This window comes from Lygodium microphyllum, chromosome 7 (genome assembly GCF_053477565.2).
Source record: "Lygodium microphyllum isolate KBCC chromosome 7, Lygodium_microphyllum_v1.1.10, whole genome shotgun sequence".
NCBI classification, from domain to species: Eukaryota; Viridiplantae; Streptophyta; class Polypodiopsida; order Schizaeales; family Lygodiaceae; genus Lygodium; species Lygodium microphyllum.
Window position 1 is genome coordinate 85,520,355 of NC_141141.1, and position 26,937 is coordinate 85,547,291.

A 26,937-nucleotide genomic window follows, 5' to 3' on the forward strand; every position below is an offset into this window, starting at 1 on the left:
ATATAATATAATACATCATAAATCATGATCCTATAAAAATTAAAATGCAAATGGAGATGCAACATAGCATCAATATTTACATGCACCGTCGTCCATTATCCATGACAATATTACTTTAATTATAGAACAAGCCATCAATATATACATACAATAAAAGCAAAATGCTTGCAATCAATGTCAATATCCATGGAAGTGTGTAAATAGGCCCCAAAACATGCTTAATTAAGGAAGAAACCTTGTTTATTTAAAAGAAAGTGTTCTTAGAGAGTGTTTGTATCCCATAAGCACAAATTCACTTGGGAGAGCCCAAACTTTCTATAAATAGGTATACTGCCCTCCATTCAACCTTAATCTCGGTTTTGCAGGTTTCAAGTGTTTTCAGCTTGCTGCCCACACCCCGTTTGCGAAAGACATTGCAATCCAAGCTGTCCATTATTGCAATCTTCACTCATATGGCGCTTGTTTCCAGCCCTCCATCGTCATTTTGCTGTTGTTTCCAACCAAACGACTACTGTTGTCTGTCATCCAACTATCGTACAGCCTGCCACATCAGCATACTGTTGCGTTTGCAAGCCCCAATTGTAGCCCTACAGATTTCCTCTCCTCGGCCTGCGTTTCCTATTTTCTCTCTCTTCAGCTTGTCGCTGTTGTTTCCTCTCCTCCCAGCTGCGTTCACTGTTTTCTCTCTCCTCACCTGCGTTTTTAGTCTTTCTCTCTCCCGCACTACCATTTGCATCAAATCTAGCCTTAGCTACGTTTGCTAATGTTCGACATTTGGAGGCTACCTTGCTACGATTCGAGATATTCGAGATCCGTTCGGAGTACAACACACTCCAACTCATTACCCCTGCCTTGATCCTTGAGATACATGAGTTCGAGGTACAGTATTCATTCACTGCATAATGTGTTTGCTGCATGACCATTATATATTCAATAGCATATCATTTCATTCCAAACCTTATGAAACAGGTTTCTTGGCAACTATGCATATCAAACTTAATAAGTATGGTCAAGGGGTGCCATTTGGAGCTCCAATCTTTGCACCATATGAGACGAGAGAAAACTATGAGTACAACCATTATCAAACAAAATCATGATGGATTGGCAGTTAATAAAACCGATGAGTCGTGACATTAAGAAGGTAATGTGGGCAAAACACAATCTTCTCTACATAAGAACCTGATCATCTATTAGAATTAATAAAGCAATCCTCTATTGAAAACTTCAAAAATTTTGCTAGAATTTCCATATTGTTTGCTGAAGCTTTGGAGCTCGTAACCTTTCCATTTTTATTATATGGACATTTCTTATCTCCACCAAAGTGGCTAGTTTGATGATACGCAAAATAATGATTCTTGGTATGATTCTTACTACAAGTCATCTTGCACTTGCTAAATCAAAAGCAAAGTGATTAGAAGTTGCCATTGTTAATGGCTTTCTTTGGCTTTGAGCTTGTGGAGGCAATGTGTCCATCAACCAACCGCCTTTGCTTGCTACCAAGGTATTATCCAAGTTTTTTATATACTTATAGACATTCTCTAATGGGTGAAGTGTCAAAGTGCAACAAGTGCAAGTATATAATCGTACTCGAAAGAGAATGAACATGGATTTTGAAGCTCAGCTATGGATGTGCAAAAGTTTGAGTGAGTGTGAGAGCGTAACGGTTGGTGAGAGAGAGGAAGAGTGAAAGTACGATTAGATTTTGGGTATACCAACAATGTGTTGGTACACAAAGAATAAAACGTATTTATACTTAGGGCATGTAAGGGTGCATTCACATGTACAGCTAAATAATGTGCATGTACTTTACACGAAGGTCAAACGGGCCTTTATGCCAACAACCTCCCACTTAAAGGTCCAAAGTGAACCTCTAATCAACTCCCACTAGTCATATGCAATGCTCGTGCTAAGCTTTGCTTAGACTTTTAGTGAAAACATCTGCAAGGTTGTCCTGTGTTTTGATCTTAGTCAATGTGATTAGACCATCTTCCAAAATCTGTCTGATGAAGTCATATCGCACATCTATATGCTTTGTGCATGAATGATACATGGCATTCTTAGCCAAATACATAGCACTCTAGCTATCACATCCTAAAACTACAGTACCCATAGATATACTAAGATCCTCTACAAGTTTGCTCAACCATATAGCTTTCTTAGAAGCTTCAATAGCTAATATGTATTCAGCTTCAGTGGTACTCAATGCAACAATGTTCTATAACTTGGAACACCAAGAAACAACCCCACCAACAACTGTAAAGACATACCCGTTGGTGGACCTACGAGTGTCCAAGTCACCTGCCCCGGTTGCATCACAATAACCCTACAAACTAAATACATCCTGCCCATAGCAAATACACTTTCTTTGGGTACCCTTTAGGTATCGAAGAATACACTTGACAGCCTCCCAATGTGTTTTGCCAAGATTTGACATAAACCTGCTAACAATTCTCACTGCATGAGCAATGTCTAAACGAGTAGCAACCATAGCATACATAAGAGAGCCACAAGCTGATATACAAGGGACTCCCTTCATAGCATTTGCTTCCACATCATCATTTGGGCTCTTGGCTTTACTAAGCTTAAGATAAGGAGATAAGGGTACTCCAAAAGGCTTAGCTTCAGCCATATTAAATCTGTCCAGTACCTTTTCAATGTACTTTTCTTGAGACAAAACAGCAATTTCTGCATTCTATCTCTACAAATCCTCATGTCCAAAATATGCTCTGCATTCCCCAAATCTTTCATGGAGAAGGCTGATTTCAATTGATTTTTAAGAGCATCCAAGCTAGTCCTTCTTTTCCCAGCTAGCAACATATCATCCACATACAAAACAAGTATGATGGGGCTGCCATCTGTATCCTTTTTCATGTACAAACAATGATCTGCATGGTTACGTTGTCGCAGCGCATAGGGTTGAAGGTCACCACAGGGGTTTGGCAAGAGAAGAATGTATGGGGGTTCAAGAGCTTAGACTCCACAGATGGTAGAGATAACAGAAGGGTTGAAGGTTTCAAGCCAAGTTCTTGAAGATAAATGACAGCAGAGTGAAGGTAGATTCAAGGAAAGGAGTAGACGAAAGAGAAGGGGTTTGAAGGGATTGAAAATGTAGAAGAATGCTTCAAAAAAAATTTTAGAAAATATAGAAAAATACTAACAGAGATGACGCTTGTCAGTTTCTTTCAACATTATGAGAAAATATAACTCTAATAGACAAAAACGTTTACAAAATAATACCTTCCTCGTAGTGTCCATGGTTAAAAAATATTAGATTTTAGTTAATTTTTAATATTCCAGATATTATCTCTTGTAAAAAAAAATCTACAAAACTATAGATAACTTCTAGATTAGGATGACATGTAAAGAAAGCATGTAGTTTTCAGCTAATTTGAGAGAATTTTATGTAAAAAGAGAGATTAGCGAAATCGTGTGACGCGAGATCGCTATTTTCAGGCAGTGAACAGCACTTCGAAAGTGGGAGATGAAGGAGTGATTTGGCTGGATTCTGGCCAGGTGTCCTCGTATTTAACACCCCTTTCGGAGCCATTGGAAGGATCAGATTGGCGATCTGAACAACATTATCTAAAATGGCATTGGCTCTCTAAATCTAAAAGAAAGCCACACTCTAGATTTTTTTACACGGTGTGCGCGTAACGGCACGACAACGTCTAAACCCATGAGATAGCATAAAAGTATCAAACTTTTTGTACCACTGTCGTGGTGGTTGCTTCAGCCCATACAAGCTGCGGTTTAGTTTACACACCATCTGCTCTTTTCCATGAACTACAAAAACCCTCACACTTTTTCATGTAGATTTCCTCATCAATGTCACCATGCGAGAAAGCCTTTTTTACATCCATTTGGTACAGCTCTAAGTCCAATACAGCAGTGAGCGCAAAAAGCATACGTAGAGTGGTCATCTTCACAACAGATGAGAAGACCTCTTGGAAGTTAATCCCTTCCTTCTGTGCATAACCTTTGGCAACCAATCTTGACTTGTACTTGAGTTTCCCATTAACTGTCTTTACTTTGTACACCCATTTGTTTGGAAGAGGCTTCCTTCCTTTGGGCAACGACACAAGATCCCAAGTATCATTTGCATATAGAGATTTAATCTCTTCTTGCATAGCTAGCTCCCACTTACTACTGAATTCGCATGACTTGACCTCTTTGTATGTAAGAGGCTCACCCTCATCTGTAAGCATCACATAATGCAAGGAGAGATCAAACCTATGTGGTTGCCTTCTTACACATGTAGACATGCGTACCCAATGATCAACATTTTCAAGAAATGGGTCTACATCTGGAGGTATATTATTTTCAGCATTTATTGGCTATTGTAAGCCATTTTCAACATGTTGTTCATGCTGTACAGCACCTTCATTTTCATTACCAATACCTACATTTTCATAATCAGCAAGTCTATCTTGCTGTCCATGACCTCGTTGTGCTCCTATTTGCTGTCCATCATCAACTGGCTCAAAAATAACCAACTGATCATAATTTTCAGCCTATGGTACAATACCATGAGGCTCATTTTCTAAAGTAATAGGTGGCTGCAAACTCTGAAATTTGACCTTTTTCATATCTTCATTAGAGGCTAAAGTACCTTTCAACAATTTTGCCTCATTGAACACAACATTACGGCTGCGAACAATTTTCTTGGATTGAAGTAACCACACTCTGTAGCCAAATTCACCCTCATCACCATAGCCCATGAAGAAGCCTTTGGTGGATTTTGGGTCAAGTTTGTTCCTCAGCTCATCTCAAACACACACAAAAGCATCACAACCAAATATGTGTAAATGGTCATATGAGGCCAATTTGCAAACCTCCTCAAGGATGCCATTATTTAAGGACCTATTTGGAGAGCAATTGCGAATGTGAACCGCGGTTTTGAGTGCCTCTCCCCAAAATTCATGAGGGAGATTAGCAGTGGACAGCATGCACCGCACCCTTTCACATAAAGTCCTATTGTATCTTTCAGCCACCCCATTTGAAAGACTGTAAGGGGCTATAAGCTCCCTCTTAATTTCATGCAAGTCACAAAAGGACTTGAATTCAGTTGATGTGAACTCACCTTCATTATCAGTTCTCAAGCATTTCAACTTTCTACCTATCTGAGTGGTCACAAATGTATGAAAAGTTTTAAAAACAACAAAGACTTCACTTTTCTTTTTCAACAGGTATACCCAGATCTTTTTGGAACAATCATCTATAAAGTAGACAAAATATGCAACACCACCCAACGATTTCACGGACATACTACATACATCAAAATGCACTAAGTCCAAGACATTTGACTTACAACAGGTACCGGCTCTTCCATCAGATCAAAAGCTCGATGGTGAAAACTACCACATCTAGCAAGTTATAATGGTTGCCATTTTGGAGTCCCATGATTTGGCAAAGCTTTTTACGGAGGTTATCCGTCGTTTTTCTTCAAGAGACAAGTCCGGACTCTCTACAAGTGATAAGTTGGAGTTAGCAAAGGCTCAAGCACATCGGACAAACTAAATGCTCGCATCCGCTCGTTTTTATTTCTCTCAAGTACTATAGCTGTGATCTCCTGTATAGAGCATTTGACAGTGGCTTGAGAGATACGGCTAAAGCTTGATCAGATCTATAATCGCAAGACCGTCATGAAACGAGTTTCTTTGGAAGTGCAGATGAGGACCATGAGTGTCAATAAGTCATCTTCTATGCAAGAGCATATCAACAAGCTAAGGCAGCTTCAGAGACAAGTGCAAAACACAAGGAAGGTGATCACATTTGAAGACATGGCAATCACTCTTCTTCCACAATTACCGCCTCATTTCAATGATTTTTATTCCGCCTTGATTAACTCAGGGTGGTTGAAGACTCTTCATTGGGAGAAGTTAGTTTCTATGGTCTTGGACCAAGAGGAGCAATTGAAAGGGACCAATGCTTATAAATCAAAGGCATTGATAGATCAATCCTCTCAAAAGAAGAGAAAGGACCAAAAGAATTTATGACTCATGAATAATCTATGATCTAAAGAGCAGTGAAGACTGGCATCAAGAACAATGAAACAAGAATCAAGATGCATAATAAGTGGAATCAAGATACAATGATACATGTAACTATGTCATGTGAATAATCTATCAAAACTCCAAAGTCCAGTGAGGCTATAAGTATCAACATCAATAAACAACTGACAACTCTAGTCTGGACTCTGCACTGCTAAACTGACTCCTATAAATCACAAGTCATGACTCATCCGAACTCTGAGGATCTATGCACCATCTCCTCGTTCGACTCGAAGGACCCTGATCGAAAAGTTGATGAAGCAACCTCAACCTCATCCTCTGGCTCTGACTCTGCCTATGATGCACGACTACATGTGGCCCTCACTCTAACCCTCCTCTGTGCATGAGTCTCATGCACAGGTGTCGATAGCTCCTCATAGAGCATGGAGTAGATATTCTACATCTCCTGTAGTATCTGCAAAATGTCACACACCTCTATACTAATCTTGTTAACATTCACCTATAAATGTAAATGAGACAAAGATATATCGTATGAGAGGAGATTCAATATGTTCAATGTTCATACTTATCGCAATCTACAATCCAACTTCCAAGCAAATTAATAATGTCAAGTGTCAAGGACTCAAGGTTAAAAATTTAATTATACATAATGCCAATCATTATCAATTTATCTATGAAGGCTCAAGGAATACAGCGATCCTCTCAAAAAGCTAGAGATTGCAATGGCAAAACACTAAACGTTCCAAATAGGCAGTTATGAGCTTGTTTCTCTTTTTTGTGTGAAAGATGACCCATGTGCTCCAATTTCTCTCAGTAAGCCCTGAACTACAATATTGCGAGAGGACCTGAATAACAATGCGTTTCTATTCAAATTTAAGAGGTTGAGATTAAGTAATTGGCAATTGCTAATATGTATGCCCCAAAATCAACATTTGAGTGGACAATAGATTATAAAACTTGTTATCTAGGTTGCATAATGCATTAGATAATCAAGATTCAAAATATAAAAGTCACCAATCACATAATAAAGTAGGAGCACAATTGTTGTATTTCTCCCACTAAGAGACACACTGAAGCTGTGTCTCTCCAAGCCTAGCTGTGAATCGGCCAAAATAAAGAGTGATTGTGAAATACCAACAAATCATCCTCTACTTTTTATCATCCCCTATGAAGCACCTCATGTACTTCATGAAGCCCTCTTAACTCCTCGCTAGTGTACTACTCTTCGCTACACCAAAGGGGATGCAAGATATGTGCCATAGCATGAATTGGTTTATGAAACCAATCCTATCGTACATTCCACACTACACGAATCTCATCAACCCTATAGATAAAATAAGTTAAAAACTTAGATGTTAAAATAATAAACAATCATCAGAGTCGTTAATACCAAATAATTACATATATAAAAGTTAAACAAAAACTTACTTATCTTGAAGCAAAAGCTGTTACAAAGCAAGACCTCATCAATTTTATCTACATACTCATATAGAAGCCCCAAAGTACTCCCCTTCATATCAATGACGCACAATACAGTGTAAATAGGAGTGAGACTTTTCCCCAATGTCTCTACCTCAACCCATCAACTCTCATTTAAAATATTACACCTAAAAGCAAAAGCCTTAGAAGACTCTCTCACTCCATGTGAGTCATTCTTGGCATACAATGGTCCGTATCAAATTTGGACGGACTCGTATCAACCTCTCCAATACAATAAATATATAAGTAAATCTAGTGGTGAAGGACTTCAATTAAAATAATGATCAATCATCAAAGAGTCGTTAATACCAAATAATTACATGTGTAAAAGTTAAACAAAAACTTACTTATCTTAAAGCAAAAGCTGTTGCAAAGCAAGGCCTCACCAATTTTATCTATATACTCATATAGAAGCCCCAAAGTACTCCCCACCATATCAATGATGCGCAATACAGTGTAAATAGAGTGAGACTTTTCCCCAATGTCTCTACCTCAGCCCATCAACTCTCATTGAAAATATTACGCCTAAAAGCAAAAGCCTTAAGAGACTCCCTCTCACTCCATGTGAGCCATTCTTGGCATACAATGATCCGTATCAAATTTGGACGGACTCATATCAACCTCTCCAATACAATAAATATATAAGCAAATCTAGTGGTGGAGGACTTCAATAGCTCAAGTGTGCTATTGGCTCGAAAAATGCTTGTGACGGATGGCCTCTTCTTCACAAATCTTACCATGCTTATTGTCGTCTTGAAAATGTCATCCACCCAAGATATTTGTCTAATATCTTCAATAAGTAAATCAAGGCAATGGGATGCACATGGAGTCCATACTATGCTAGGAAACTCCTCCTTAAGTATACGTCCCATAAACACACAATTGTTTCCATTATTTGTCACTATCTCCACCACATTTTGAACTCCTACGTCCATGATAACCTGTCGCATGTGCTTCCAAATGAAAGCTCCTGTGATGATAAGACCTCAGATATAGACATCGATGACCTTAATGAACATGGTGCCTTTAGATAAAGACACCAAAACATTGTAACATATTTGACCATCCATCGTATAATATTGAGCATCCATATTTCACCCATGTCTCCTTCAAGAGCTTCAATTGAGCCTCTAAATGCTTTTTCTTTTCAAAGCTCCCGTGTCGGTAATACATCTGCGGATATGCCCTCCCACTCATACCCTATACGGCTTACTGCCCTCATTGTCTTCTTCCATTGATATGTAGTGGCCACATTAAAAGGGATAGCACAACTAGTAAATAAGCGTATGAGTTCCCTACTTGTCTCCATAATTGCCTACCTCTGAAGTTTTATATGGACACTTGCACCATGCAATGAGCCCTTTTGTCCACCACCACTAGAAGATAGCAACAGGTTCTTTTTGCACTTAGACCCGATACAGATATAGAAGGAGAAGAAGAAAGGAGAAGATATAAGAAAAAAAAAAGAAAAAAAAACTAAGAAAGAGAAGAAAATGTGAAAGCTGAAGGTCCAAGGAGAAGGCAAGAGGTGCTAGAGTGTGCTGCGTGCGAGTAGGAAAAAAGATCGACTGGAATCGCGATCCAGCGCTGGATAACCAGCTCCAAAACGGACCGCAAGATCGCGAAACGAGGGTTTGTCATTTCCATTCCGGTCCAAAACAACCGGTCCGTTTCGACGCTGTTGAAACAACGTTTCGGGATACTATGCCATACATCCAAGGTGCTTTATGTATTGGCCTTGGGATACCATCTCCTTTCAATACACAAGCTTTAAGGCCCTTGGTCGAGTTTACTATGGATTCCTTTCGGTTTCATAATCATGGATCTAGACAGATCCTTGCTTGAGATTATGAGAAGAATGGAGTCTACAAGTTGTAGTCTTCTTCTCCCTTAATTTTTCTTCTTCTTACCTCTCAAACATAGTTTGAGCTTTGGCATGCTCGATTTGGCCACCTCAACTATGATTACCTACGAAAGGCGTCTAAGAGACAGCTTGTTCGAGGTTTGATGGATATTGTGGTCAGACAATAACTATGTATATCTTGCATCTGTGGGAAGCAAACTCGTGATGCTATTCCCAACAAGGCTTCGAGGTGATTTTCAACACCCTTAGAGTTTGTTTTTACTAATCTTTATGAACCAATGAAAATAGAATCCCTTAAAGGGAACTTGTATTTTATACTAATTGTGGATGATTACAACAGAATGACATGGGCTTTACTTTTTTAGATTGAAGTCCGAGTCTTTCTCCCACTTTACGAATCCCTTAGAATCCCTCAAAGGGAACTTGTATTTCATACTAATTGTGGATGATTACAACAGAATGACATGGGCTTTACTTTTTTAGGTTGAAGTCCGAGGCTTTCTCCCACTTTACGAATCGATTATTCTTTTAAGAAAACTGATCGGGCCGAAAACTGAAGACCTTACGATCAAATAAGAGCGGAGAATTTGTTTCTAATTTATGCAAATCGTGATAATCACCAAGAGTTTGTCAACACAAACACCCCTCAAGAGAATGGCATATTAGAGCAAAAGAATTGCAATGTGATCGAGATGGCCTGTACCATAATGGAGCATCGACAGACAACTCAATATCTATGGGCTAAGGCTATGGCTATTGCAATCCACATTCTTAATCAATCCTCTACTTCCATTGTTGTTGGTATGACACCTTATGAGGTATATTTTGGGTCTAAGCCAAATGTTTCTTATTTTTGGATTTTTGGATGTGACGCTTATTTCCACATCTCAAAAACACAGCGTGATAAGTTTGAAGCGATCCCCCAAAAGACAAGTGTTTGTGGGCTTTAGCTCGCATTGTCAAGATTACCAATTGTATGATCCCGCTAAGCGAGATATCTACACGAGCTGTGACGTTCGGTTCGTGGAAATTCCGATCTCAAAGGGAAGTGAGGAATACTCCGTTCTTGGAGATCCCGACAATAGTTAGTGCTAGCGACTATCCCTTTGGAGCATATGCCTCTTGAGGATTCTTCTTCAAATGAGCTTATTTCTCAGACCCTCGACTCATCGATTGAGCCCCAATAGAGTCGGTGGACCTTCTAGACACTTCAACAGATGGAGAGAGACGAGGAGAGATCCACCCTCCTCATTGGGCACGTGACACTCTTCCCGGCATAAGGATTGAGGGGATCCTTAAGAAGTGGAAACCGCAAGATGGTCCACGACCTTCTCGGAGGAACCAAGCACACCACACCGAGCTTGAGTACACTAATTACTATTGATGACTCTTGCCATGTAGCACCATGAGCCCACCTCTGTGAAGAAGGCTTTACAACATGATCATCGACAGAGAGCAATGGAGCACAAGCTAGAGTCAATTGAGAGGAATGGCACTTCTCATAAAAAGGTAATTGGAGTCAAATAGGTCTTTAAGACCAAGTACCGCAATGATGGCACATTGGACAAGCACAAGGCCCGTCTTGTTGCTAAAGGTTTTGCACAACGCCTAAGCATTGATGTCCATGATACTTTTGCCTCTGCAGCTCAGATGGCTACTATTCATGTAGTTCTTGCCTTGGCTCGCCATAAGAGATGGCCGATCTATTAGCTCGATGTGAAGTCTACCTTCTTGAATAGGGAGTTGAAGGAGAAAATCTATGTTGAGCCGGCTCCAGACTTCAATTGTTCTAATGATAAGGTATACACGTTAAGGAAGGCCCTCTATGGCCTTAAGCAAGCTCCTCGTGTTTGGAATGAGAAGATTGACTTATTTCTCCAAGAGCGATTGGAGTATCAACATTCCAAGGCCAACCCACAATTTTATGTCAATATCTCAAGTGCAAGTCATGTGCTCTTTGTCCTTCGTGTGGAGGACTTGATTGTGACAAGTGACCATGCTCAAATGGTTGAGCACACAAAGACAACACTTCATGCGAAGTTTGAGATGATGGATATGGAACTCCTTCAATTCTTTCTAAGTTATGAGATCTATCAGACTTCGAGGGCGATCTTTATCTCCAAGTAACAGTATGTGCAAGAGCTCTTGACTACGTGTGAGATGGAGGGATGTAAGTCTACTACGATCCATATGGATTCAAACTAGAAGGCCACAGCTCATTCCGATTCTTCTTTGGTGGATGCTACCCATTGCAGACACTTGGTTGGCTCCTTGATCCAGCTTCTCAATACTCGTGTTGACTTATGTTATGTTGTAGATGTGCTAGCCGAGTTCATGAGTGAACCCAAGATGGTGCATTTGCAAGCTGCTCAAAGAATTTTGTGGTTTCTTGAAGGGACCCCTAATCTCGGGATCTATTATCCAACAGGTACAAGTGATGCAAGCTTGTTACTTACAAATGGAGTGATTCAGATTGGGCTAGCGATGTAGACCATCGAAGGTCCATGACAGATTATTACTTTACTTTGGGTGTTGGTGCTATTACATGGAGCAACAAGAAGTAGCACACAATTGCCCTATCTTCAACTAAGGCGGAGTATCGAACAGCATCTTCTACCACATGTGAGAGCGTGTAGCTCCGCAAGCTATTCGAGAAGCTTGGCTGCCCATAAATAGGTCCTATTGTTCTTCAATGCGATAAAGAGAGTTGCCTTGCCTTGGCCCAGAACCCTACGTTTCATGCTCGAACGAAGCACATCGAGGTTCAATACCATTTCATTCAAGAGAAGCTTCTGGATGAGACTATTGATATAGTCTACTACAAGACAAAGGACAATCTTACAAACTTGTTTTGAAGGCACTTCCTCAAGCTTTAATTCAACAACACTCCAAATCCCTTAGCCTTATGCATGTCCAACATCTAAGAGGGGGTGTTAGAGATTAGCATCTCCTAAACACGCAATCATATGCATTCACAAGCAATTTTGTGCAGGCCATACAAGAGGTGACATCAACAGGCGGCAATTAGCACAGGTGCCATGTGGCACAAGTGCAATCGGCCAATTTCTAGGCAATCAGTTGCATTTAATGTAACCAACCCGCATTATTGAGCTATTTATTATGCCCAACCTCCACATACTTTCAATCATTATGATCATAGATTTCCAAATTGTTAATCATAGAGACCACTTCGAGGTTCACAGATTGTGAGATCTTCAAGGTGAAGACATACGCAAATGTACACTTTGCATCTGTGTATATATCTGCTTTCTTAAACAGCATTCTTCATTGCAAATTTTTTGTATTCCACTCTCTTGTCTCTCTCTGCTCACTCTGTCTTGGTCATACGCTTCTGCAACGCTTCACTCAAACAATGTCATCCTGCTAAAATCATCAACAATTAACATAAGATACAAACTTTCCTTAAGGAACTCTATTCTCATCGGTCCATATAAGTCCATTGAAACAAGCTCCAAAATCACCTTTGCCCTTCTCAAAGCCTTGCTAGGAATCGCATCTCTATGTTGCTTGCCTCAAATGCAAGATATTTCTCACCCCAATCTTCGGCAAGCCACTAACAAGCCACACAAGAGGAGTCACGTGGTAGGAAGTGCCACTTCCCATAATCAACTCATGAGGTTCTAGTGCCATCATCGTTGCATCAAAAGCCGCTAATGTCGAATCCTCAGTCACCTCCAAATGAAGAAAGGCTAGTAATGGAGGAGCAACCACCTAGTCCTTCGTAGATTTCTCCTTATTAATACCCTTGTCCTCGTCAAGACAATCCTTCTTCCAGTAACTTGTCTTACCACAAATGTGGCAAGTATTATATTTGGCTTTGCCTTTCTTGGTCTTCTCGTCCTTCTTATTATTGTTCTTTCCTTTTTGTTAAGAAGATTGACCTATCAACACCTCGATCTTGGAAGTATTTTGTCCTTCAATTTGCTTCTCCTGATCCAAGCTATCGAAACCAACTCCTCCCACTTAAGGGTGTCTATCTATCCTAAAGCAATCAAGGGAGAGTAAAATGCACTAAATAGGGGTGGTAACTGTGAGAGAGGAGTTATCGCCATATCCTTTGAGATAATTGAATTTTTTGCATTTTCGATCTACATCTATAATTACCAAAGCTTATCACTTGCTCTTGCATGGAAGCATACTTAGACACGTTCAACATCCACATCTATACCCCCAAAAACACCTGCTTCATCACAATCATCCAATTAAACAATGATCCAATTCCAACCATATCTCCCAAGAGCAATGGTCAAATGCTCTATGTGAACTATCATGGCAGGTGTGCATGAGTAAAATAGAAATGATCCGATGTGGGCATTTAGCTTGTCCCAATGTGCATGTATCTTTGCCAATGCAGCTTTCTCATCAGAAGAAAGCCTAGATAAATCACAAGTTGTAAGACGGTCTATGGCCTCAATCATGAGCTCCACCAAACATAGTTGATAAAATATGTTTTATACTTCTATATGTGTACAAGTATGAAAGTATGACTAAAGTATCGTATAGACCCTCGAGCTAAATCATACGTTGTTTTATTTTTTTTCTTTAAAAACTAGTAAAATATAAGAACAATAAGTTGAACCTTAGTAGGAATTGTAAACATTTTTCAAAGCTTACACTTTGAAAAACAAGCATAAAAGACGATGAAATTTGACAAGTGGACTAATATAATTTTAAGAGAGCTCCTGTAGGCTGTAGAGCACCCAGCACAGCAGCATGGGAGAGAGGGAAAGGATGAGGCTGAGTAGTCAACAGTGAGTATACTGCATAGTGCACGAGCTGAGCACACACTACCCTGTTTTTGCACAAGCTGAGCACGCTGCCCTAAATCTGAATTTCAGCACACACTGCCCTGATCCTGCACAGTGCACAGACTAATGATTGATCTTGTTGGCTGCACACAAATAGGCAAAGGCACATCGGCTGCATAGGCAAGTAATCTACAAGAGAAAATATCAAGGCTGCAAGAAAAAGTGTCACCTAGCAAAAAGTGGCCTTGACCAATAGGGAGCCATTCTTTTAAAACCCAAAAGATGGACAGATATGAAATGGCTTCCATACGTCTACATACCAAACGTTTGCAGACATCTGGTATGTTGAATCACAGGTGTCTAAATCCAACTATGCCGCTGAATCTGAAAAGCAAGATGATGACCAACCAACCAAGGGCAGCTATAAATAGCTAATCTTCCCAAAATTGGCCAGCTGCATGAATTTGAGGCCAAAACTGCTAGCCAACTTGATAATCAACAAAATAATAATAAAGAAATGTTGATCACCAATATACAGCTGATCACCCTCATTCTGGCCCAAGTGGCGAGTGTGCATGCAGTCCAAATCCATTGAAAAATAAATGCACAACCTGGAAAATAACCAGCCACCTAAAACCGACTAAAAAAGAAATGCATGCTCTAAACAGCACTACCTCCTCTATCAACACACACGATAGACTGAGTGAACCCTAACTTTTAGTATTACCATGCACAGCTCACTCCCTGTTCTTCTAGAAAAAAGTGAGCAACAACTCCCCAATCTTCTAGAAAAAAGCAAGCAACAAGGGACTAGGGCTGATGACCTATACACATGGCTTGAAACAACAACCGGCATAGGGAAACCATGCAAGTCTCAACCTCCAAGATAGCCCCTCCACTCATGCTCTTTGGACTACAAACATGGCTCCACAAAATCCAAGAAATACCAACATGCACCAAATCTTTTTTCCATAGCATGAAAGGGATATTCTTGGTAAGGTTGTGCAGGCTACTCTAGGCCAAGGTGAAAGGGGTAAATAATAAGTAACCATGGGCAGCATAATAGCGTGTGCCACTTTAAAGTGGACGTGAAAAGGCCAAGCTTGAGGTTTCCATGAAGAAACTTGGCATCCAACTTCTCAAAAATCGCAGCAATTGCTTAGGCTGTACATCAACTCCCAGAGGGTAGCCCAAATGTCACACAATATGACCATGTGAAACTCTACTTCACCCTAAAACCCCAAAGCTCATAAATTTGATTTGGTGCAACTAATCAATGACAATTTGATGGCATTAATATGAAGACCCAAAGCATGGCCAAGCAAATCCCAAACATCCAATGCTTTATGAAGGTTGCCCCTGTCAGCTTTCAAAATCATATGCTTGTCATTAGCCAATGCCTACCGAATAAAATGTTGATTGAAAGGAAGGGACCCCAATCTCAACAAGATGAGACAATATAGTGAGAATCGGATGGGTAGCAAGGGCAAAAAATAGAGGGCTGAGAGGACAACCTTATTGAACCGACCTTGTGAGAGTAAAGGTCTAAGTAACACCATTGTTTAGCAAAACACACAAATAGGCATTGCTGCTAATGGTGTATATGAGCTGAGACATATGTGGCCTGAAACCGATGGCTTACATCATGAGTTCCACAAAAAAAGACCATTCCAAGTAGTCAAAGGTCTTCTCCAAATCAAACTAGACAAGAACAACTCTTGACTGGAGTACTACACATAATCCATTCCCATCTGCACATTTAGAATATTCTGCAAAATATTATTGCCACTATGTCAACCTAGGAGGTTGCACGGTGGCGAGATTGCTACATAGTTCAATACTTCCATCGTTGTATGGGGAGGTTTTGGGAACATGGACAGTCCCTTGTCACCATGAGAGGGGGATCTAACATAGGGACGGTTTGGACCAGATAGTAGGAGGACAGGTGGGGCTGAGACAAAAAGCTAGAAAATGATCATTTCATGTTACTAACAATAAGATCTACTTGACCATGACAAGAGCAACGTGCTTTGATCTAGCTTGTGTTACTCTTAGATTAAGAGATCATAAGCGTGGGGCACTTACATTGACAGGATCGCCTGTATCAGCGCCTGTCTGTGGAACTACTGCTATATTTTGCCCATTCTTCATCCATAACGATATTTTTCGATCCTCTCCAGCACTTGCCACAACAAGATCTGTAAGCATAAAACCATTGGATGAGCGCCAATGGCAAATCTATTTCCATGCTCTGTTGCAGCAAATGTTTGAGTAAAGTGAGAATGCGCATACTGGTGTGGTTCCACTTCACACTATTCACTTGATATCCCTGTGATGGAGTATATTGACAGACACAAGGATCCCCAGTCTCCACAGATACATCGAACAGCTTCACTGTGTCACCCCCGCAGGCGGCAATGAGGCATTGTGCTTGGCTCATGACTTCTTTTGTCATTACCTTAATCTCCTGCTGCCAAAATGCCGAATAATTTTGTCAAGTAATTGCTGTGGGAAAATGAATGCAGCCTGAGGCACACGTCAAGGGCTCCTGTTAATCATTTGCCTAGGCAGGAGCTCTGAATGGAGGCGACTGTGCCGCAAGGCTGGGGACAACAATGGCTCCGAGAAGCCGAGAGGGGAGCGCTCCCGGCATGAGCTAGGGTTTTCTCTTGTCCTTGCTTTGATCTTCGAAGCTCTTGGCTGAAGCTGAAGGGGATGGAGTGTGATAACCATAGCTCTCAGCAGCAGCGACCGCCGGCCCTGGAAAGAGAGAGATCCGCCTCGATGCTGGCCAACGGAAGGTTCGATGCCATGGCGCGAAAGTAGCTTGTATGAGAAGGCAAAATCAGAAGGCCAGGACGCCAAATGTCTCGGAATGTTTTGGCTTTCCGTTTCTTCTTCTTCTTGTTCAAGATCGTTCCCAAGGCGCCGGAATTTGAAGATTCCTATAGGTCACGGATTTGATTTTCAATCGAGGAGTTATTAAATGTTTTATGGCAATCAATTTTGAAATGTTTTTGGTTGGGCTTCAATACCAATCTATGCATCCTTGACGGTTTCGGCTTCAATACCAATCTTAGCACCCTTGAGGGGTGACGGCACCACATCCATACTATAAGTTAGCAAAAGGTTGGGGGTCATCACATGTCGCATGTGAAGGGGTACCATGTGGCGTGTGTGCAATGCCCTTGCAAAATCCAGCACCCCATGCCCAACATTCTCGCCAATCGCCCACATGTCAAAGAGAGAGAAAGAGAGTTACGAAGAGAGAGAGAGAGGGAGAAAGAGATATATATTCATCATCATCATCAAAGGTTTCTTATGAGACCTGATACCGTCTCGTAGATGTATGGATCCTTTTCCCGTTAGTTAGCGTTTTGTAAGAAATTATACGTTCATTGACCCTTTTTCTTTTAATAGAGCATCCCTTTCCGAACAGGGGTCTATAAGAGAAACCAGTAATTTCAATGTATTATGGAAAGCAACAAACAATGGAGATGGCGTTAAGTCAACATGCTTTGGTAGCTCTTTGTAATTTAGGCTATAGCCTACATCAAGACAAAAGATCACAACCTGACAGGCTATAATTTGAAAATTTTGCCCTACTTGGAATCAGTAATCGCAATCAATTTTGGTCGCCCATACGACCAATGGAAAAGGTCAAGCAAAGCCCTACACTGTCCTAAAGCAAAATGAATGATTTCAGGAGAAATAAGAATAAGAAAATAGGGTGAGATAATGGCAGACCATCGTGATAACTACTCCTTTTCTTACCAGAGATTGAGGCCCCATAATAGGAAAGCACTTGAGTAGGTATTCCCACTTTTAGATGGCTTTGAAATCTCTCTCTCTCTCTCTCTCTCTCTCTCTCTCTCTCTCTCTCTCTCTCTCTCTCTCTCTCTCTCTCTCTCTCTCTCTCTCTCTCTCTCTCTCTCTCTCTCTCTCTCTCTCTCTCTCTCTCTCTCTCTCTCTCTCTCTCTCTCTCTCTCTCTATATGTTAAGCGGGGGGGGGGGGGGGGGGACCTATAAGAAGAAGGGTCGGGTGTGGGATAACTCAAACTCTCCGCTTAGCCTTTTGGTTGGGTAAAAAGGGACACAGCTTTAGAAATTCCTAAAATTGTATATTCACACAGGATAATTCGAGTTGTTTTAATAACTAAAAAGAAAATTCAATTTATTAATAATGTATTATGTATGGATATGATTATGTGTGTGTGTGTGTGTGGAGGAGAGAGTGAGTTTGTGTGTGTGTGTGTGTGTGTGTGTGTGTGTGCGTATGATAAAAATATATTTGATAAATATTTATTATATATATTTGTAATAATAAATTCATAATATGTATGAATATGTACGTATATGATATACATAATCTATTTGTGTGTGTGTGTGTGTGTGTGTGTGTGTGTGTAAAATGTATATATATACAATATTAGGAATATATATCTTCCTTGTATATGTAATAAGCTACGGGTACGTATATTAATAATACGTGTATGTATTATACACACGCATGCACATAAGCATTATACATGTTAATAATACCTACTAAATAATAGACCTCATAAATATTAATAAATTCATATACAAATAACTAATGTATTATTTAATTAATATAATTAAAATATTCTAATTATGATATAATATTATAATAAAGATATATTCATCATATAATTATATAATAATAATATTTAAGTTTATGTTATTTATTATATATTGATATATATCATCAACATAATATAGGTAATATAGAAATTCATATACAAATATATGATAAATCATTAATTTAATATGCAATTAACATCAAATCTATTTTTTATATATTTATTTATTATATAATTAGAGTAATAGATGTAATATTTAATTATCATAATATCAAGACACGAGAGAGAATACACATTTGCAAAGATAGAAGGGGAAAGGATAGAAAAAACAGACACAGAGATATATATATATATATAATAAGAGATAATAAAAGATTTTTCAAAACATTATAGATTTCTTTCTTTTGTGTGTTAAATTTTTGCAAGGTACAACCATATTTTTGAAAATCAAGTTATTATCTCAATAATTGACATATATTAACTATTAATAATATAAGTACTTCACAATAGTTTTAGGGTGTCTCGTGGTTTGTTTTTTAGGGACTCAACTAGCCATGAATCATATTGCCACTTAAAACATACATCAAGATGTAAAGTGTATTAACCAATAGTAATAGTGGTGCTTCAAAGTTTGGTGCAAAGTGCCAAACTTAAGCTAACGCATAGTGCCAATTCTGACACGAAGTGTTGGGAGGAAACTAGGCATGGAGCATCTAGTAAGTGCTTAATTGCGAGATTTGAAGCCTTGAGCACTCATTGGTGACTTTTTTTTGTTTTTTTGCCTGTGTTCCTCTTCTTGTTCAAGATCGTTCCCAAGGCACTTGAATTGGAAGATTGCTAGGGGTCATAGAATTTTAATAGAGGACTTATGATATGAGTTTAAACTTTTTCTCAGCACATGAAATTTTTGAAATGTTTGTCATTTCAATCTCTTGCACCCTAAAGGCACTACAAGGCCACTTAATCACATGTTTTGAACTCTTGGCCTTGCATTTTTCATGCAATCATCCTTCCAATTGAGCTGTCACTCATTAGTAAATGTGTTTAAATTAGCAAACTCTCAAAATAGAGTTACTCATTGGTGCATTAGCAACATGTGGAATGGAGAATGCTATCAACGCATTAAAACTATTTAACGACTCTCATTGTATCACCTAGCTCTTTATAGATGAAAACTCCAAAATTGTTGCACCTAATAGGAATCAGTCTAGAATCTCCTTGGTGTTTTAGACAACATTGTTAAGGTCTCAAGATCAATGATTAGTCACCGTAAAACGAAGATCATCTATTGGGCTTTGACCATCCTCCTAACTAGGTGTACAACTTCGGTTTTGAAGGAGTCTAGAAGTGTGAGATTTAACATCAAAGCATATGTTTGAGTGGTTTTCAAGCAAAATTGAAGATGAGCTTAGGAAGAGAGACAACTTCATCATGCAAAATTGGCTAGAAGGTTGATGGTCATTAGACTTTTATGGCTTCCACAATTGTGTAGCTTGGATCCATATTCCCCTTCTCCAAAACTAGTTGGGCACGGGTGGAGAGGTTGACTAGGAACATGGTATGGAGTTATGGTTCTCATAAGTAGTGGTCTATATTTGCTTGGGAACTAGTCATCTTAACAAAGCAAGATGGTGATCTCCAATCAGAGTCACTGTGGAACAAAATGTGTAGATGCAATTTGTACTAGCCAAAGATTTGATTGGTGGTCATGGCTATGATATTTCATGGAACGGTCGCATGTGCTAAGTTATCTATTGTTAATTTTGCAACTCAGATTACAAAGATTTTACCTTTTGTGGTGCAGCACTAAGGGTGCAAAATGCATATTTGGTACAAGCTCTCATGAATAGTCAAAACCCCTTCTTAAAGGAGGTTTAACTAGCAAGGCAAACCAATAAGAACCGAAGACCCTTCATTTCTCCTTCCAAAAGGATGCATGGTGGTACCAATCTCCAAAGATTGAAAGGCATCATCAGAATTGAATGCTAGAGGTCTGTGTAGATGACTTGACTTATGGGATAGCCGATTGCCAAAATCCAAGGAGGGAGAGGAATTTAAGGAAGTTTTTGGTTGGATGGGAGAGACAATGAATTGAATTAACATTTAAGTACAGTTAAAGAAAATTGGTCAACCTCATATATCATCAAAGATGATGACCCTTGTAAATATTGGGCAAATAGCAAGAATAAGATAATCATGAAAAGTTCTAGTAAGGGGGATCTAGAAGAGAATGTCTTGAGATGGTTGAACTGTCTCAAATATTACAATGTTATGAAATATATTCCACATCACGAGGAACATGGACTCATCAATGCCATCAATACCATCTCATTTGGACATTCAAGTATAGAGGAAATGACATAAAAAAGAACTCTTGTCATTGGACAGACAAAAAGGAATTGCATCATCCTTCTTTGACCTTCCAATATTCTATCCATCTCAATCCCTAGATTATTAACAATATTTTTATCACTTGATAGATCAAGAGGCAATTTCATGCTATACCCCTTTGGTGCAATCTATATCTCACGTATTATGAATATGATTTTTGCAAAGACCTTGCACAAATGTCTAGATATGACAACTTCAAACATTTTACACACACTTTCACGTATTATAATGATCTACTTATGATTAATGTACCAACCCTACTACTTTCTTAAGAAACAATATTGATTTCCCTTTCACCACTACAAAGGGATTCATCTAGAGTTTGATTTTGCAAAAAAACAACTTCCTTTTTTTAAAAATCGGGGCATTTCATCTCCCTATCAACTCAATTCCTAAACATGGGATTGTCATGCAAATGTGGTTATATCATTATAAAGTCTTATGATAAAAAGAAGAAACTCCCATTTGCCTTATATCCTATAAGCAAGTAATAGACCCAGCTAGATGGGCTCACAAAGTTAATATCTCACAAATCAAACCCATTCTTTACTCTAATAACCATGTGGATATAGCCTTTGACAATATCGGTGCACTTGTTAAAAGCTTTGTAAAAAACGGGTTTTACAAATCTCAACTTTGAAAGCTAATTATACACACAATGGATTGTGGATTCCCTCTACTTCTTGCCATGAGAGAAAAAAAAAGGTGTGTAGTACAAGACCTACACCATCACACATGGGTAGGCCATAGATACCACCCACTATGTCTTGATCCCATATAGTATGGGTTGGGACGGGCACATAAGTAACGGTTGCAATGTGTATGCAAAAGATTGGGATTTAAAAATCTCATTAGTGGATAGGTTCTCACAAAGATAAGGTCCTCAAAATGGCGTAAAGCCTCCCTAAAGGATAGGGTTCCTATAACCCAAAAAATATAACATTACTCTCCCTCCCCTTCCTCCTCTCAACTCATGGAAGCTCCTCATGATGTTGCCTCCTAATAGATCCACGCCATCCTCTCAACCTATGCAATTAAAACACAGTAGCAAGGGTATGATTTTCTCACACTTGTTACATTCCTCTTGGGCTTACTCATTGCCTCTCACACCTTGCCTCCATAGCTACACCTGTCCATTAGGTTGCCCACTATCTAATGGCACCCTAGTTCATCTAGAATGTGGCTTTAGCATACACTCCATCTATGAACATTACATTCCCCTTGAGCTGCCTCTCACACTGATTCTTGCCTCAATGGCTACGCATGTCCATTTGCTTAGGAGAAATCAAATGGTTCCCTAGTTCATCATGCATGTCTCTAGCATATGCTCCATCTACAGATATACATATGTTGTTGTTACAATGTTACGAGACATGTCATGGACAAGAATCATGTAGCCAAGAGGAAGCAGAGAAAGACCGAGGAAGCCCAAGTCGAAAAGTGAATGAAGAAGCTCATTTTGCCCAGGTAGGAAAAGTAGAGGAGAAGGCAAGCTCAGAAAAAACGTGGGAGATCACTTAATATTCTTGCAAGGTGCTCTCAAGGATGAAGGAAAGCATCGAAGGGTGCTCTCAAGGACAAAGGAGAGCACTGAATATTCCAGCAAGGTGCTTAGAAAGAATGTGGGAAAGCACCGACTATTCTAGCAAGTCTCTCTCAACAATGAGGGAGAACCTTCAAGGGCTCTCGCAAGGAAAGTATGGGGTGCAATGTAATTCATTTTATAAGAGCGCCAAGCTCCCTCTTGTGCAAGTTGTAAGGTCTAAATGGACGTGGGTGAAGGGATAGGGCAACTAGATGGGAATGGAGAAAGAGGACCTTGACAAGATGCCCGATCATGTAAAAAAAGGGGATGCGTGCCCAAGGGATTTAGGGTTTTGTATATCATGGCCCATCCTTATTTTGATCGAATCATAACCAAGGAAGAACTGCATATTGCTAACAAGATGAACTCCTGTGACTTCCTCACTAATGTCCTAACCTACATTACGCACATAGGCATTAGACCTCATGACATGGACTGTCATGCCCACTTAGAGTATAACCCAAACTTCTATGATTGGTTCATGACGAAGTAAAGCACAGTAAGCACATGCTTAAATGCCCTTAATCCTTCATCCTCCAAACCTAAAAGGATTCTTATCATTCCCGGGGGGAGGGGGTAAGAGGGAAAAGAGAACGGGAACATGACTTGAACTTCAAAACTTCAAATCGAATGTTGAAAGCAAGAGTGAATGGTATGAAACATCATGGCACATAAAAGGTGAGGAACATAAAAACAAACCCTAAAACCTCAATCAACGTTCAAAAGCAGAAAAGAATGCAAAAAAAAAAAAAAAACTCATGATTGAGTAAAAACGTTAGAAATTTTTTAGGAATGCATGGATTATTTAAAGGAAACAGTTGTCTTCCTATTTAAGCATTTTAGTGTCCATAAGCATTTCTTCCATTGCTTACACATCTTTCCGCAAAGATGATCTGAAGAATACTGATGGTGAGCTATGGTGTTGTGACAGGCATCCACAATGGCAGGACAAGAGAAGAGCAACAAACTTCCTTTCTTAAAAGATAAACAGACTAAATATAGTCTCTTAGTAGAGACAAGGGCCTTCAACCAATTTAGGTTTAGGTATATCTTGAGCCTGGAGGATATGGCTATGGAGGAACCAACCATAAAATAGATTGTAGAGCAATGCAATCTGTAGAAGTACCTAGACAAAGTTGGCCAAAGCTGTGGACTATGAGAAATGCGCAGAATTCCTCCAAAGTTTCCACAAGAATCGCGGCATCGTAATGGTGCATGACGAAATGAAACCCACTAGAGGTGGAGATCACTGAGCCCTCAATTGTTGCAGAGAGTGTTGGACCTGCCCAACAAGGTCAAGAGATGGCCCAAAAAAGACGTACATGATATGCTAGGGATGGACAAGATCTTAGTTCACACCAATAAGACAACATCAACCTCGCAAACATCCCGGATCCAGCAGTCCAACTAGCTGCATGTAAAGATGGTCCATGTGTTGTTTTCCAATCACAGGTACAATGCGTCGATGAGCCGAATCAACGTGCCTATGTTGGAGAGCATCACCGCCAACTCCCTGGACGAAGTGAACTTGAACGGCTTTGTGCGGAAAACAATAGAAACTTTTGCAAAAGCACTAGTGGCCACAGGAGGAAGACCCACGAGGGGAGAGTCCCTGGCCTCCAAAGCTAGGAAGTCATCGTCGTCAAATGCCTCTACAATTGGCTTCGAAGGGGACTTGACGACCATCATAATAGAGGCACTAGGGAAAGCACAAGAAGACGAGGAAGTTGGGATAGGTCCCCTCCGTGCCAAGAACATGAACAATCCAATGAGAGGATGGAGAGCAATGAAGAAGAAGGGCGAGGAGCGCAATCTAGCCGAGGAGGGGCGAAGAGAGGAAAGAAAGAGACTCCACAAAAGAAGGCCGAAAAGGAGAGTAGAAAGAAAGAGGAAGCAGACCTATGAAGAGCCCACAAAGAGTCCAAAAGTGTTGAAGAATGAAGAAAGAGAAAAGAAAAGAACATGGCAAAAATAATAAAAGAGGAATCCAAGAAAGCCGAAGAGGAGAGAATAAGAAAAGTAGAGGAAGAGGATGAGGAGCTTAGGAAGAAAGAGGAGGAAGAAATAGCCTTAGCCATCCGCCTCTCCGTGGAGCAACCCTCCAAAGAGGAGAAACTGGCTGCCACAAACCCTCGTGATGAAGAAGAACGCCGAAGCACAAGCTCCCAAGCACCCAAAATCTTGCCGCCCCCAGTTTAGCAGAAGGCAAGGGCAATGGTCCACTTATCCCCCTCCCACCACCCTAGTCTCTACACCTACCCAAGGCTCTTCCACCACGATGGATGCCAGCAACCTTGTGGCAGCCTGGGTGCAGTTTTTGGTCAATAAAGAAACAACTAAAGGTGCAAGTGGAGAAACCCCTGTGACATGAGCAAAAAGATAGACAGCTGCAAATGCAGAATCCATACGGGACCCCAAAAATCAAAGGGTAGAAGCATCTACAACCACTGGCCCCCCTGCACTATCATTGTCTACAAACTACGACGACTATGTGCAAGAACTCCTGTCACACCTAGAGAGGGCAAAAGAAGACACGAAAATAGCCGTCGCTAAGCTCGAGGCTGAAAAGGAGACAATGGTAGCCTCTCAATTAGAAAGAACCCATCAAGTGGCCATGTATCAAAGAGAGATCAAGGAGTTAAAGGAGAAGCTTGAGGCCAAGGGAGAAAAATAAGAGAGGTGGCAAGCAAAGCTCACAGCAGAAACACAAAGCCTCATGAGCCTACAACGCCATTATGATGAGCTGGTAGTGTTGTATAAAGACTTGCAAAACAAAAATGAAAATATACAAAATGCAGTGGAGTAGCTAGCAACAACAGAAGAAGAGATAAGCCGATGGCACCAAAAGCACATAGAAGATCTGGAAAAGAGGATGGCCTCGGAGCTTGAAGAGCAACAACTCTTGGAAAGAGAAATCGAGGAATAGGAGAGAAGGCTAAGGGCATTAACCTACAGGCATAACGAAAACCTGGGAGAAATGAATGAAAAAGCAAATGAATGGGTGGACATGAGTGAAAAAGGGGTGAGAGACTTAGCGTGTCAGCTAGCCCTTGTAGAAGGCAACAGGGTGTTAGTAGAGAGCAGGGCAGAGGCTACACAAGTGACTTTGGAAGCCCAACAACACGCCTTCCTCCACACTCTCTTAGATGCCACACAATATTAGGAGGAGGAGGAGGCCGTTGAATCATTGAGGAGGAAGCTGGAGATCATCCGCAGGGCTTTAAGACACGGGTTGCACATCCAACCGCAAATTGCAGGGCCCAAAGAAGCAAAGCCACCAAAGCACATTGAGGAGAAATGTGGAGATCACCTGCAGGGCTCTAAGACATGGGTTGCATGTCCAACCGCAAACTACATGGCCCAAAGAAGCAGAGCCACCAAAGCACAGGGGAGAAGAGGGCAAAGGCTAACTAAAAACATAGGGCCAAGTTTTGAAAGGGGGCAGCAAGACACGGCTCCTTAGTAGAAGGTTAATAAGACAAGACCCTACTTCACAAGAATGCCACCTCCCACCACTCTTTTTTTATCTCAATGCCAGCAAACATATTTGTGCAATAGCTAGCTCAATGATGCACGTGGCCCTCTTACCATCCTCTTTGCATAGCCCTCAAAAGAAGAAGAAGAAGAAGATGAAGGAAGACAAAAAGAAGGATCACAAATGAATAAGACATCACAAGAAGAAAATCACGGGGAAAGCTACCAAATGATCTTGCTCCATGTAGGCCATAGTCACTGCACCTAAGGGTCCTCAAGCTAGAAATGTCCGGCGGCTTCGGTTGGCCAGCTCCGTCTCTAAATCCCTAGTCCATTTTGATTCCCCACATCACGCTTAGGGCACATCAGGGTGGAACATACCTAGGGAGGTCACCCTCGCCTACTGTTAGACATGTCTTCCTAAACCACATTCACCACACCACCCTTATGCACAAACTAGGTTCTCAAGTGTGGGACAACACACAGACTTGCCAACAACCCAATTCCCGGTTCCACTAGCACATGCACAAGGCACCACATGGAAAGATAGACACACTCCTAAGTAATGCACTGTGGGAGCTTTCGCTCAACCGCCAAGACCTACGGATCGCTTATTGTTTCAAGCGTTCCAAGCCGAGCACTAATGGCTACCTCTCACATAGTCGACGTGCCATCCATATCTACGAGTATAGTGAACTTACCTCCATGCCGTTCCAGTTACCTCCTCTCCAGCACACTCCAGTAGCTCCACGATCCAAGTGCA

The 26,937-nt window shown here is 40.5% G+C and overlaps 1 protein-coding gene across 2 annotated transcripts in view; it reads right to left on the reverse strand.

Moving 5' to 3' along the window:
• Positions 1–17,054, reverse strand: part of NEDD1 (Transducin/WD40 repeat-like superfamily protein) — a 58,669-nt gene extending 41,615 nt beyond the window's left edge. Inside the window, exons 1-2 of one of the 2 annotated variants that reach the window (XM_087681559.1) lie at positions 16,416–17,054; positions 16,209–16,321 (exon numbers count right to left, since the gene is read on the reverse strand). In XM_087681559.1, the coding sequence (XP_087537685.1) occupies positions 16,209–16,321; positions 16,416–16,578 (276 nt within the window). In that variant the 5' untranslated portion in view covers positions 16,579–17,054. The remainder of the gene's footprint in view (positions 1–16,208; positions 16,322–16,415) is intronic. The other variant, XM_087681558.1, reaches the window with a different exon arrangement.
• Between the last annotated feature and the right edge of the window lie 9,883 nt (positions 17,055–26,937).